Source organism: Rhinopithecus bieti, unplaced genomic scaffold (assembly GCF_001698545.2).
Source record: "Rhinopithecus bieti isolate Rb0 unplaced genomic scaffold, ASM169854v2 scaffold_27022, whole genome shotgun sequence".
NCBI classification, from domain to species: domain Eukaryota; kingdom Metazoa; phylum Chordata; class Mammalia; order Primates; family Cercopithecidae; genus Rhinopithecus; species Rhinopithecus bieti.
The window spans coordinates 162,855-178,207 of record NW_016812251.1 but is presented as its reverse complement, the minus strand read 5'-3'; the positions used below and the strand labels follow the sequence as shown (position 1 = coordinate 178,207).

Below are 15,353 nucleotides of genomic sequence, written 5' to 3'. Positions count from 1 at the left end.
AAAAAAAAAAAAAAAAAAAAAAATCTAAACATGTGGATATATTTTGAAAATTCTAGATAATTCTTGGTTTGAGTATGTAAACAAATACTCCTAGCACTATATTAAAGAATAATGTACCATGTTCATAAATACTTTTTTTATTACAGGAATGTAAAATTAGATAAATGTTAAGAAATGTATCAATGCAATTTTTACATTAAATAGATTAAAGAAGAAAAGCCATATTCTAGAGGCTAAGAGGGAATTTGATACAGCCATTCTAAATTTTAAAATCTTGATAAAATAGAAATGGAATGGAACTTCTTTAACACAAAAATGAATATACAAATAAACAAAGACCAGTAAAGCCAGTTCCATTAAAGTCAAGAGTAAGATAATGATGCCCATCACCCTTAATACTTCATGAAGACTATTCTAAAGGGTCTAATCAATGCAGTATGACTATTATTTTTGAGATGGAGTCTCTCTTTGTTGCCCGGGCTGGAGTGCAGTGGTGTAGTCTTGGCTCACTACAACCTCTGCCTCCCAGGTTCAATCATTTCTCCTGCTTCAGCCTCCCGAGTAGCTGGGATTGCAGGTGCGTGCCACCACACCTAGCTAAGTTTTTTGTATTTTTAGTAGAGATGAGGTTTCACCATGTTGGCCAGGCTGGTCTCGAATGCCTGACCTCAAGTGATCCACCCGCCTCGGCCTCCCAAAGTGTTGGATTACAGGCGTGAGCCACCATGCCAGGCCAGTGCAATATGACATATTTTGTAAAGAGAGAAACAGAATGATCATCATTTGCAGATGATAGGATGTTTACCTAGAAAATCTTAGAGAAATTGGCCAACAGAATAATTAGAATTTAAATAATTCAGTCAAATGACCAGATAAAAGGTAAATACATTGAAAAAATAATTTATTCATTAGCAATAACAAATCAGAAAATAAAGTGAAAAATGTGATTCAGAAAGCAAGTAGGTTAATGTATATAAAGCACCTAGCACAGTTCCTGGTAGATGGGAGGTTATTGAAATAAGCTGTAATAATCTTAGTTATTGATTTTATAGATTTTAGGGATGAAATTACTGAGACAAAAGATACAACTATGTTTAAGCTTCTTGATTCATATACTCAAATTATTCTTTTTTTTTTTTTTTTTTAAACTCTGAGACAGAGTTTCGCTTTTGTTGCCCGGACTGGAGTGCAATGGCGTGATCTCAGCTCACTGCAACCTCCGCCTCACTGCAACCTCCGGATCCAGCAATTCTCCTGCCTCAGCCTCCCAAGTAGCTGGAATTACAGGCACCTGCCACCACGCCCAGCTAATTTTTGTATTTTTAGTAGAGATGGGGTTTTGCCACGTTGATCAGGCTGGTCTCAAACTCCTGACCTCAAGTGATCTGTCCACCTTGGCCTCCCAGAGTGCTGGGATTACAGGCATGAGCCACCACACCCGGCCTCTTTTAACTTTTAGTTGAAGTGTAACATGCATATAGATACTTTGGGAGGCTGAGGCAGGCAGATCACTTGAGGTCAGGAGTTCAAGCCCAGCCTGGCCAACAGAGTGAACTCTCATCTCTACTAAAAATACAAAAATTAGCCGGGCATGGTGGCGGGCACCTGTAGTTCCAGCTACTTGGGAGGCTGAGGCAGGAGAATTGCTTCAACCTGGGAGGCAGAGGTTGCAGTGAGCCGAGATCACACCACAACTCTCCAGACTAGGTGACAGAGCAAGACTGTGCCTCAAAAAAGAAAAACAAAACAAAAACCATGTATATAGAGAAATTGTGCATACAGAAAGCTGGTCATCAGTGCACAGATCAAGAAAGAACCTTTACAGCACCCCAAGAGCCCTTCCCATGTCTCCTTCCAATACCTAGCCATCTTCCTCCCCAGAGTGTTTCTGACTTCTAACAACACAGATTAGTTTTGCCTGTTTTGCACTTCATATGAATAGAATCATACATATGTACTCTTTTGTGTTTGGATTCTTTTGCTCAGCATTATGTAGATAATATTCATCCCTCTTTGCTCAGGTGGTTGTAGATTACTCGTATTGCTGTATAGTATTTCAAATGTATAAATAGACCGCAATCTTCCATTCTTCTGTTGATGGGCATTTGGGTAGTTTTGAACTTGGGGCTATTATAGAGTGCTGCTATGAGCACGCTGATACATGTCCTTTGGGGACCGTATGGAACATTTTGAACCCAGCACTGCTAGGGTATCTTGAAGACGAGTGGCTTTTAGCACATTGGCTTATAGTGTTCTGGGCTATAGATACTGGCATATTCATAGTGGGCCCTATCAACAGTGGCAGTGGTATAGCAGCGCCCTTAAATGGCTTCATGAGTAGAGGACATTGAAAAGAGGGAACCAGAGCAAAAAAGGAAGAAAAAGACAGATGCTGTATGAAGGACCATGACTGACAGACTGGTTCACGAGCCTATTGAGACAACCCTGGCATGAACTCCAGGCTACTGGCTACTGATAGGGATATAACTTTAAATTATAGCCACAACCAATAGAGTTCCAGAGACATCTGAGTTGCCCCCTTTTAAAATTTTTATTTTAAGTTCAGGGGTGCATGTGCAGATTATATAGATAAACCCATGTCATGGGGGTTTGTTGTACAGATTATTTCATCACTCAGGTATTAAGCCTAGTACTCATTAGTTATTTGTCCTGACTCTCTCCTCCCACCCCCCACCCTCCCATAGGCCCCAATATCTGTTGTTCCCCTCTATGTGTCCATGTTCCCACTTGTAAGTAGGAACATGCAGTATTTGGTTTTCTGTTGTTCCATTAGTTTGCTAAGGATAATGGCCTCCAGCTCCATCCATTTTCTTGCAAAGCACATGATCTTGTTCTTTTTTATAGCTGCATAGTATTCCATGGTGGATGTGTACCACATTTTCTTTATCTAGTCTACGATTGATGGGCATTGATGTTGATTCCATGTCTTTGCTATTGCGAATAGTGCTTCAGTGAACATATACATGTGCATGTGTCTCTATGATAGAATGATTTCTATCCCTTTGGGCATATACCCAAAAATGGGATTTCTGGGTCAAACGGTAGTTCTTTCTGTCTTTACATCTTTGAGGAATCATCACACTGCTTTCCACAATGTTTGAATTAATAATTTACCCTCCCATCAACAGTGTATGTGTTCCTTTTTCTCCACAACCTCGTCACAATCTGTTATTATTTTGACTTTTTATAATAGCCATTCTGACTGGTGTGAGATGGTATCTCATTGTGGTTTTAATTTCTCTAATGATCTGAACATAGGAACCAGCGAAGATTTCATTATGAAGATGCCAAAAGCAATTGCAACAAAAGCAAAAATTGACAAATGGGATCTAATTAAGCTAAAGAGCTTATGCATAGCAAAAGAAACTATCAATAGCATAAACAGAAAACCTACAGAAAGGGAAAATTGTTTTGCAAACTATGCATCTGACAAAGGTCTAATATGCAGCATCTGTAAGGAACTTAAATAAATGTACAAGAAAAGACAAATAACCCCATTAAAAGTGGGCAAAGGACATGAACAGACACTTCCTCAAAAGAAGAAATACATGTGGCCAACAAGCATATGAGTTCCCCTTTTTTTATATGCTATGAGGGAACTGTGTCTTATTTATTTTTGTGTCCCAGAAGCTAGCACAAAGCCTGACACACAGCCACTGCTAACAAAATATTTGTGGATTTATTTAATAAAAGAGTTGGGAGTAAGTGGAGAATGGAGGGTGGGGAGCATCACACATACATGCAGATGCTTAAAATATGATGATTTCTTCCTGATCTGACCAGACCAAAAATAAAAATAAAACAGAAACAGGATCTGTGCCATGGGTCCTGGCCCTTTTTTGCTTCTGCCAGCATGTGTGAGGAGATGCAGAGACAAATTCCGTGGCAGTTAGAAAGAGAACCGACTGCCAAGATGGAGCGAAGGGAACATTTAACCTTGACTTTCCACAGTCCCGAGGTTCCCAAGATAAAGGGGAACCGGAAATACCAAAGGGTGAGGAGGTATCTAATTGGAAGTCAGATGGGAAGAAGAGGACTTACTTAAAGGTGGGGCTACATGGATCATCCTAAAGACAGAAAAGATCACCCTGAAAATTGTGGGTTTTTTTTTTTTTTAGGAGTAGGGAAAGATATCCTTAAATCAAACACACATGGGAATGCTTGAGGTAGAGAAAAGCAGGTGACCCTGGGGATCAGGGGTTATCCTTTCGGGTAGGCAATATTTCCCTCATCCTTGTAGCCTACCCTCCCTGCCAAGAAACATCCAAGTGCCTCGATGTCATCCCAAAGGCAGCAGCAGCTTATGGATCAGGCACACATCTACATCCGAATACTCTGTGGCAGCCTCTGTAGTTTTAGCCTCCTAATGCTGATCGCCATGTCCCCACTGAACTGGGTACAGTTCCTGGTGATCAAGAATGGCCTTGAGCTCTACGCAGGACTCTGGACCTTATGCAACCATGAGCTGTGCTGGAACCACACACCCAAGCCACCCTGTGAGTGCCACCGAATTAAATGCCACAGGCCCCACACAATTGCAGAGATTTCTGCTCACACAGATTGGCCCTTCATCTTTCTTCCTCCAAGATCTTTCGGCTTTCACCTCTCCAAGTGCAGGATGGATCTGTCTTTGGTATCCTCAGTGTGCCCTTTCTCCCTTCTATTCCAGGTTGTTTTCTGTCCTAAATAATGGGTTATACTCTTTTTACTTGATGGGAAGAACTGTTTTGTTTTGTTTTGTTTTGTTTGTTTGTTTTTAGAGACAGGCTCTTGCTCTATCACCTAGCCGAAGCACAATAGCACTATCATTGCTCACTACAGCCTCCACCTCCAGGGCTCAAGCAATCTTCCCGCTCAATCTCCTGAGAAGGTGGAACTACAGACGTGTGCCACCACTCCTGGCTAATTTTTATTTTTATTTTTTTTTTGGAGAGAAAGTTCTCATTATATTGCCCAGCCTGGTCTCAAAGTCCTGGCCTCAAGTGATCCTCCCAAAGTACTGGGACTATAGGTGTGAGCTACCATACCTGCCCTAGGAATAACTAATTTACAAGGTGTTAGTGCTAAGCAATGTGATTGGTATTCTAATGTGGCTTGCAGAATTAGAAGAGAAGTGATTGATCATAGCTGGAAGATAAAGCAAATATCTTAACCTCTATTAGATTTAACTTTCAAGTTCAGCTTGTTCTTTTCCTAGCAGTGGAATAGAATTTAAATGTATGTTAGATATGTGGTATAACAAATGCCAGCTATGAAGATAATATTATTTATGTCAAATTTTATGTGAATTTAAATAAATCTGAAAGTGCAACACAAAATATTTTAAAATAAGTTTTGGGAGCTAAAATATCATATGCATGAGTTTTCAATCAAACGAAAACTTAGAGGAAAGATATCATTACACTGACAGTTTTCTCATCACCCACAAGACATAAATTTACACAAAGAAAGGGGTATTGTGAAAGAAAACATGTGTGAGTAAAGCAGCTATTCTCACATAAGCAGGGATCCCATCTATTTTCCTCACATAAGCAGGAGGGGAGCACCTCTGCCCAACTCTGAGGTAGAGCATCAGTTATTTGGCCATGGGCTGCGACATTTGAAATTAAGGGACAGTTTCCTGCATGATCTTGAGAAGAAACTAAAATCAAAGGCAGACAGACAATTCAACTGCATAAAATGAAAACCAGAGAAAATATTTGCAACAATTATGAAAGATAAATGTTAATGGCCTTAATATAGTAAAAGGATACACCAAGTATTAAAAGACACAAACTCAAATAAATTATTTTCAATAGACATGCACAAAAGAAGAACTATAACTATCTAATAAACATAGGAAAAATAATTTAACCTCAATCAATCGTTAAAGAAAGGTAAATGAATAACAAGATGTAACTTTTCAACCACCATATTAACAGATTTTTAAATGATGATGCAACTGCTATACACTCCCATACGCGTTCCCGTACATACCATGCAAATTGGTATAATCAAAGCAATATGATTAGGTGCATCCAGAGACTTAAAAATATTCATCTCCTTTGAGTAAATAATTCCATTTCTAGAAATTAATTCCAAGGAAATAACTAGAAATGGATTAAAAGATTTAGGCAAAAAGATAAAACTGCAGTTATCTTTATGTAACTGGGTGCCCACGTTAAAATTTCGGCCTTAAGATTATTATTTAAATCTTTAATAAATTAGGGCTGAGTGTGGTGGCTCAAGCCTGTAATCCCAGTGTTACCAGAAAGGGGTCCTGATCCAGACCCCAGGAGAGGATTCTTAGATCTTGGGCAAGAAAGAATTCGAGATGAGTCCATAGAGTAAAGTGAAAGCAAATTTAAGAAAGTAAAGAAATAAAAGAATGGCTACTCCATAGCAAAAGGAGCCGCCAGGGCTGCTGGTTGCCCATTTTTATGGCTATTTCTTTATTATATGCTAAACAAGGGGTGAGTTATATTCGTAAGTTTTCGGGGAAAGAGGTGGGCAATTCCCGGAACTAAGGGTTCCTCCTCTTTTTAGACCGTATAGCATAAATTCCTGACATTGCCATGGCATTTGTAAACTATCGTGGCACTGGTGGGAGTGTCTTTTAGTATGCTAATGCATTATAATTCACGTATAATAAGCAGTGAGGACGATCAGAGGTCACTTTTGTTGCCATCTTGGTTTTAGTGGGTTTTGGCTGGCTTCTTTACCACAGCCTGTTTTATCAGCAAGGTCTTGATGACCTGTATTTTGCGCTGACCTCCTATCATTCAGTGACTAAGAATGCCTCAACCTCCGGGGAATGCAGCCCAGTAGCTTTCAGCCTTATTTTAACCAGCCCCTATTCAAGATAAAGTTGCTCTGGTTCAAACACCTCTGACATCAGCGCTTCGGAAGGCTGAGGTGGGGGATCGCTTGAGCTTAGGAGTTTGAGACCAGCCTGAGCAACAAGGCGAAACCCTGTCTCTACAAAAAATACAAAAATTAGCTGGGCATGGTAGTGGGCACCTGCAATCCCAGCTACTTGGGAGGCCGAAGTGGGAAAATTGCTTGAGCCTGGGAGGCAGAGGTTGTCGTGAGCTGAGATTAAGCTACTGTACTCCAGCCTGGATGATAGAGTGAGACCCTGTCTCAAAAAAAAAAAAAAAAAAAAAAAAAAAAAAAAAAAAAAAAAAAAAAAAAAAAAAAAATTACTGCATTAGAATCCCGAAATTATGTCACTTAAGCAGTGAATAGGTTATTTCTTGAAGCCCTGGATTCATCTTTATGCAGATAAAGAAAATCAAGGAAATCAAGCCGGCCAATCACTCAGATTTTATAGAGTCACTTTGTCACTCATCTTTGTTTATGCTTTGTTTTATCTCTACAGACTGTGATTATTTAAAGTCAACTGAATCCTTAAGGTACACAAGTATAAATCAAGTATCCACCCTATTTTCCATGTTATTATAACTAGTTCTAATTCAAGAGTCAGTAATTAGGCTGCAGTACAGATCTCATAAGAAATTCCCCAAAATGTAATCAAAATTTCCAGACCTCATCTCCCTGTGACAACAATATAATGTTATTATTGCCTGAATACATTATTATTTATTTATTTATTTATTTTTGAGATGGAATCTCATTCTGTCGCCCAGGCTGGAGTGCAGTGGCGTGATCTTGGCTCACTGCAACCTCTGCCTCCCGGGTTCAAGCGATTCTCCTGCCTCAGCCTCCCAAGTAGCTGGGATTACAGGTGTGCGTCACTGCGCCCGGCTAATTTTTGTGTTTTTAGTAGAGATGGGGTTTCACCATGTTAGCTAGGCTGCTCTTTTTTTTTTTTTTTTTTTTTTTGAGACAGAGTCTTGCTCTGTTGCCCAGGCTGGAGTGCAGTGGCGTCATCTCGGCTCACTGCAAGCTCTGCCTCCCAAGTTCACGCCATTCTCCTGCCTCAGCCTCCTGAGTAGCTGGGACTACAGGCGCCCACCACCACGCCCAGCTAATTTTTTTGTATTTTTAGTAGAGACGAGGTTTCACCATGGTAGCCAGGATGGTCTCTATCTTCTGACCTCGTGATCTGCCCCAGCTCAGCCTTCTCAAGTGCTGGGATTACAGGCATGAGCCACTGCACCTGACCTACTAGGGTGGTCTTGAACTCCTGACCTCAGGTGATCTGCCTGCCTCGGCCTCCCAAAGTGCTCGGATTACAGGCATAAGCCACTGCACCTGGCCTCCGAATACATTATTGTTTAATAGTTACTTTCCAATTCAATGACTTCAAACTTTTACCTACTGGATTGCAAGAATTTCATTCCCCTCCCTGACAGTTTCCTTAGTCATTTTCGTAAGTTTCACAGGGGCTATCTCAGGTGTGTTTAAGAATGTGCATGCTCATATTCCTATTCCCTGGGCTCACTTCAGGGTGTTGTGCTTCTGTCTCTGACTTCACCCGGATCTAGATGACTGACAGCCTCTCTGTTGTGGCTGTTGCTAATGGGATGAAGAAGGGATGGGGAGGAAAGGACAGTATCCTTCACTTTTACTGCAAGTCTCAAGTGTAGAACAGACCCTTCTGTTATTTTCCCCTAGCACTGGTGAGATCAGGCTGAAATGTAAAGGATATATTGCACAGAGAGTAGTTTGAACTGTTTTGCAGAGCGTGGGAAAGAAAGGATAAGCCTTTTTGTCAAGTCACTGGGCACCCTAGAGTTAGGAACGTAGGAACCACCATACAGTACACGTTGCCAGGCTGTGTAGGGATGCTTTATTCTGGCACTCCAGCTGGGTTACAAGGGGACCTAAATACTAAGCAGATTTCATAGATACCTCTTCAGGGTCCTAAGTCTCCAACCCAGGATCGTTTCCATTCCAAAACCACCCACTTGGGGCACCTCATCTGAGTCTGGAGAAGTTGTGTATTGCCTTCTCTGCCTTGAAAGCGGTCACAATGGCAGCAGCATGGAAGTTCAGATTTGGCTAAGTAAGTGAGCTGATTCCCCAGCTTGTCTCCAGCAGCACCACTTTCCAAAAGCTCCCTGGCCAAGTTTTACTTCCACAACAGTAGAAGGAGATCCCACCCATTATTTACAAACTGCCAAATGGTGAATGTTCTCATTTCACTGAGATCTGAGGGGATGCCACAGAACACTACTGCTTTCTGGTTGGGTGGTGCCCCCTCCAATCTTGGTAGGGGTTTTACATCTTACCCGATGGTACTCTGAAGTGTAGCATTGCTGACTGACGCTGGGCTGATCCTGAGAACATCTACAAAAATCTTACCAAGTTTTTCAGATGATTTGTGCTTCCTCCTCAAATTGAAAGTGACATCCTTTCTCTTCCCAAGGTATTAGCTTCAGTAAGCTGGGAGAGGTGCCTTGGTATTCTTGTAACTTAAGTTTAACTGCATCAAAGTATATCAGTAAGGAAAACTTCAGAAATGTTTGGATACAGTTGACCCAGACAGGTGACACAGGGGTGTTCATTTTATCTCAGGCACCCCTTTTTCTGGACCAAGGCTTCTTACTGAAACATACAAGCAGGACCTTTTGTAATTAAGATCCTAAGATTTTTGAAACTTTGATGAGTAAACTATTGTAAAAACTGTTGTTTAAAAGCTGAAATCAGCTTTGGTGTTACAGGAGATGGAGGCTTGAAATCAGCTGTTGGACATTTATTTATTTATAGTAATATGAATAAAAAAAACTCTAAAGTTAACCAAATGCAGATGTCTTAGACTCTGAATCTAAGTGTTTAGTTTGTTTATATAATTTGTTGTATATGATTATTCCTAATAGACTTGATTACTTTGGGAAGGTTAGACTCTTCTATGCTGCAAATCTTTAAAGTGTTCCTTTGGAGTTGTGAGGATCTTGTTTAGGTAGTTTTCAGGAGATGAGAAGATAACACAGAGAGAATTGTAAGAAATATATAAAGTTGCAGTCTTCTCCTCATGGTAGAAGAGGAACTGGACTTTATGTGTTAGGCTGGAGTTGGACAGGAAATATCCTTGACAGTGCTCCTTGGTGTTCTGAATATTAAAATCATTTGAATTAGTGTAAGCTAAACAGTGAACTTACTTATAAAGATTCAGAAGAATCGGCCAAGTGTGGTGGCTGAAGCCTGTAATCTCGGCACTTTGGGAGGCTGAGGTGGGCAGATCGCTTGAGCTTAGGAGTTCGAGACCAGCCCAGGCAGCATGGTGAAACCCCACCTCCACCAAAAATACAAAAAATTAGCTGGGTATGATGCTGTGCATCTGTGATCCCAGCTACTCAGGAGGCTGAGGTGGGAGGATTGCTTGAGTCTGGGAGTTGGAGGCTGCAGTGAGTAGAGATCATGCTACTGCACTCAGTCTGGGTTACAGACTGAGACCCCGTCTCAAAGAAAAAGATAAAGAAAAAAAAATGTGGCTCAGAGGAATAACATAGACTCCCAAAGCAGGAAGTTCACTGGACCTTAGGGGATTCCAGGGGATGCTGGGATCTCAGATAAAGAAAATCAAGCCAGCCAGGCACTTAGATTTTCTACAGTCACTTTGTCACTCATCTTTGTTTATGCTTTGTTTTATCTCTACAGCTCAGTTTTTCCTGTTTATTAGTGTGTAAGTGCCTAAAAGGTGATACTCCGGTCAAACTTTACATCTTCTCAGTTCAAGCAAGCAAAAGAGGAAATCCAATTTCCAAGCATAAGAATAAAATTGTCCCAGGATGGGTCAGGTTCCCATGTTTAGTCCAGTTAGCTATAGTCAGAGGGCTACGAAGACAATAGTCCAGGGCTATAGACAAGGGCTGCTAGAGCTCATAGAGGATTGTGGACTAAATACCACAAAGCATGCCTGTTACCCTGGGCTTCATACAGCTCAGTCTGGGCTTATGTTCTGGCTGGCTACATATACTGCTAATTCTGAATAACCCAGTATTCAGAAAATGTGCAGCTTGTGAATTACTATGTTTTAATGTGGCTCACTTGTTGAGGCTACAGAGCAACTTAACCTCTGTGGATAGGAGTGTGGTTTCTTTGAATGGAAATTCCTGCAATTCATCATAGTAGTAAGTGGTAGGTTCTGGAGAACAAAATGAAACAAGGAGGCAGATATTAGACTGGATAAACTTGATACGTAATTTCTGCTCTCTGGGTTACTCAGAAGCTGGACTTGGATTCTTAGGCATATAAGTGGTTAGAGAACTTTCTAACCACTGGGGTGGGGGTGAGCTGGTCCCTGCTACATTGGGACAGAAAAAGAAGCTAAATAAGGAGGCACCTTATAAAGGATACTGAAGATATTCCTGGGTGTCTGGTAGCTCAGAAAAGCTGCAGCTACTTGTAATTATAAGTTACCTTCTAAATCTTCAGTAAAATATTGATGGGGAAGTTGAAGAACCTGTTGCATCTTAGGGATATGGTAGCAAAAAGTAAGGTTGAGCATATCCCTGCTGCTCTTACCAACATCCGGTCCGCAGTGGCAGAGCCAAAGAGAAGACACCTAGAGCCAAAGATGGAAGAAGGAGAGGTGTGGCACTTGGATAAGAGCAACTTGAACAAATATGAGATATGACTTTGGGAGACTCTCAGAATAAAAAAAAAAAAAGTGGGGGAAACACTTTGTGATAGATTCCTGCAGTTTGGTAAATTGGGGCTTGAAATCATCATAATATGGGAATTAAAGTAAATGAGGCTGGGCGAGGTGGCTCAAGTCTTTAATCCCAGCACTTTGAGAGGCCAAGGCAGGCAGATCACCTGAGGTCAGGCATTCAGGACCAGCCTGGACAACATGGTGAAACCCTGTCTTTACTAAAAAAATACAAAAAATTAGCTGGGCATGGTGGCGTGTGCCTCTAATCTCAGCTACTCGGGAAGCTGAGGCAGAAGAATTGCTTGAACCTGGGAGGCAGATGCGGCAGTGAACCAAGATTGCATCACTGCACTCCAGCCTGGGCGACAGAGTGAGACTCTGTCTCAAAAAAAAAAAAAAAAAATAAATAAATAAATAAATAAATAAATAAAGTAAATGTGACTTCATTTTGTAGTATTAGGCTGATAAGGCCTGTAAATGCCAGATACAGCTGAAAGTGAAAAACAAATGGAACTAAACAATGGGCAAATCATTAAGCAAAGTATATTGATATGATAGAATATTTTGTAGCCACTGAAAATAATATTTACAACAGATACCTGGGGAAAATCACATCATATATTGTTGAGGAAAAAACCCACATGATATCTAGTATCGTATCTACTATGCACAGAGGGTAGAAAAATAAAATAAAATATTAACAATGGTTGCCTCTAGGTAGTGAAATTGTGGCTGATTTTTTTCCTGCTTCTTTGTTCTTTTGTAGTGTTTTGAATGCTTATGTTGAATACATATTACTTATTATTTTTAGAACTAGAATTAGAAACAAGAAAAAAGTTTAATCTGTTTTGTCATTGGTGACACGTCTTATAAGCTAGTTTATATCTAAACCAATGCATGCAGAAGTATTTGTATATTATCTTTAGTTTAACAATCATAGTAAAGAAATTCCAAGCAAAAAGGATGTCATGTAGCAAGCTCTGCTCCATCATCCTTTGTTCTTACATCCTTCTCTAAGACTCTGTCTGGCCTTTTTAAGGGAAGTTCCCTCACTGGACTAACCATGCTCTTCCTTTCCTCTTCTTCCTGCAGATTATCTCCAATATTCCAGGGCCTTGTTTCTCATCTCTGTCTTTACCATACTCATTGGCCTTGGCTGGCTCTTCAGCTCTTGGCTCCCTAGTCGAGGAAGCATGACCACCAACTTGGATCTGAAGGTATCCATGCTCAGCTTCATCTCAGGTACAGACCTAGATCAGCAGGGTATTTTACCATGGTAATAGTCAAGGTAACAAATTTTCTCTCTGAAACCCTTATACTCTTTTTATCATCTCTTTGCTCTTCTTCAGTATCACACCAACTTGCCAGCTATCTGCCTTATCTAATTATACAGAACACACCTTCGCTGACTTTACCAGGGTATAGATCCTGTTCTCTCATCTTGGTCAATCCCCAAGTTTTTATCTTTTTGATCCTTGCTATACATATGGCCTCTGGAGGCTGAAGAGCTGGGGGTGGCGGGGAAGGCAGACTGAAGATGCTGATGGGTTGTGACATCTTTTCTTCCGTTCCTAGCTACCTGCTTGCTCCTCTGCCTCAACCTGTTTGTGGCACAGGTTCACTGGCATACTAGGGATGCCATGGAGTCAGATCTCCTATGGACCTATTATCTTAACTGGTGCAGTGACATCTTTTACATGTTTGCTGGTGAGTCACTCCCCTGCTCTATGCTAGAAGGATGGATAGGGAAATCGCTTCTGGAAAGGGAGGTATAATCTAGGAGAAGTAGAAGCACTGACTATTTCTTTTCAGAACATTGATACTTGGAGAGTTAGTGTGGCATAATGAAGAAAGGGTGGATTTTAGAGTCTGAAAACCTAGCATTAATAACATGTTCTATCACAAAGTGAGGCATGGATGAGTTGAGTAACTTGCCCAAGGCCACACAGAAAATAGTGGAACTATGATTTGAATCCAGGAGGTTCAAGCTTTGTCCTAACCAGTTTGAGAAATATTTTAATGCATTTAGAGCACAGGAGGGTAAAGTAACTCCGCTGGGGGAGAGAGGGGTTCACTGAAACGATGTCTTTTGAACTGGTTATTAAAGGAGGAGTAAGAATTTTAAAAGCCAAAAGACCATTGCCTATTGAACCTCACCTCAAATTATTCCCTTCCCCTAGGCATCATCTCTCTTCTCAACTACTTAACTTCCAGATCTCCTGCCCATGATGAAAACGTCACTGTGATTCCAACAGAGAGATCAAGGCTAGGGATTGGTCCAGTGACTACAGTATCACCTGCTAAAGATGAAGAAGAGCCAAGGTCTGAGATGGAATCTCTAAGTGTGAGAGAGAAAAATTTACCAGAGGCAGGACTGTGATGGTGATAGGAAAACCTAACTATAGCTTGTCTTAAAAGCAGGGGAGAAGCTGAGTTGGGAATGATCGCATAAATTCTTGGAAACCCTCCTAATATCATGTCCATATTACTGGAGGAGACAACATTAAAGCTGATGAAATGTCCTTTGCGTGCATTGGATCCAAAATATGTATGATAGTAATAAAGTAAGTAATAACTCACTTAAGAAAAATATTTCTAAAAGAAAACAACAATGTTTAGAGTCATGAGTGAAAGAAACTAGTGAAAGATGCAGTGTGTAGACCAGAGACTTCTTTGGGTATGAGGGATCTCATGGACCAGAAAGGCCCATGGAGAAGAACGTTAATTACTTCTATTTAGAATTTTCTTTATTATGTGTGGCTTTGGGTATACTCAGGATGGAAAGCACTTGGACAAATACTGTTGAATCTGAACTTGATAGCGTTACCAGAAATGGAATAAATATCAATGGATATAAGACCTAGTACTCAAAGGGACTGAGAGGTGCTGGGTAGATTCTAGGGAATCCATGAGGTCCCACTTACTGTGAGGATTGGTAATTTGAAACCTTTACAGTCTATTACGTAAAACCACTGCTTCTCCCTAGGCAGGGAGATACCTTAACCAGGCATCCACAAACTCCCTGGAATTCTATACAAAACTTGTATATGTATTCTTCTGTGAAGAGGGCCAGAGATTCCATCGGATTCTTCCTTCCCCTGCCCCGCCCCAGAAGATAGTTTCATGTAAACTCCATCAAATTCTTGACAGGCCTGTGACCTCTTTGATTCCTTAAGCATCGATTATGTTTTACTGAGCCACATGGGACTAAAGGGCTTCTTTAGCAGATGTATAGATAGATAGATAGATAGATAGATAGATAGATAATAGATTGATAGATGATAGATCGATAGATAGGCCTATCTATATCTATAATATATCTACATCTATATCTATACAAGCTGAAAGATTTTCCGTGTTTTATATATATCCTGTAAAGCTAAGTACGGAGGGAGGAGGTGGTATTTTCGACAATCATATAGGTCTTTTGATGGCTAAAGATCCCTTTCACACTCAGACTAGATTTCACACACAAGGTCCCTGATACTCATTTTGTCTTTCATACCCTTAGTTGCTGCCACTACTACTATATTGGTTGAGATCCATTCTTCTCCCCAAAGCTGGCAATGAAATGGACTATAATGTCCAGCTTCACTCTTGTTGTGTGTAAAGATAAGCCCTTGGGTCCTTTTGGTTTAATTTAGAGATTCACTAGTAACCTTTGCAGAAAACAAAAATAGTAGCCATTGAGCAATTATATAATTCTTATAATCCTGGTCCTGATCAGTAATTCCCAAACATTTCCAGATGGTAACTGGAAGCCCTTTAAGTCAATACTTATGCTTTTATT

General features: G+C 40.6%; 1 protein-coding gene across 1 annotated transcript; it reads left to right on the top strand.

Moving 5' to 3' along the window:
* The first annotated feature begins 3,919 nt into the window (after positions 1-3,919).
* On the top strand, positions 3,920-14,785 carry TMEM202 (transmembrane protein 202). Its single transcript, XM_017895814.1, has 5 exons — positions 3,920-4,015; positions 4,262-4,517; positions 12,656-12,805; positions 13,139-13,270; positions 13,744-14,785. Exons 1-5 carry the CDS (start codon positions 3,935-3,937, stop codon positions 13,941-13,943), a joined length of 819 nt encoding a protein of 272 aa, XP_017751303.1. The 5' UTR covers positions 3,920-3,934; the 3' UTR covers positions 13,944-14,785.
* The last annotated feature ends 568 nt before the right edge of the window (positions 14,786-15,353 follow it).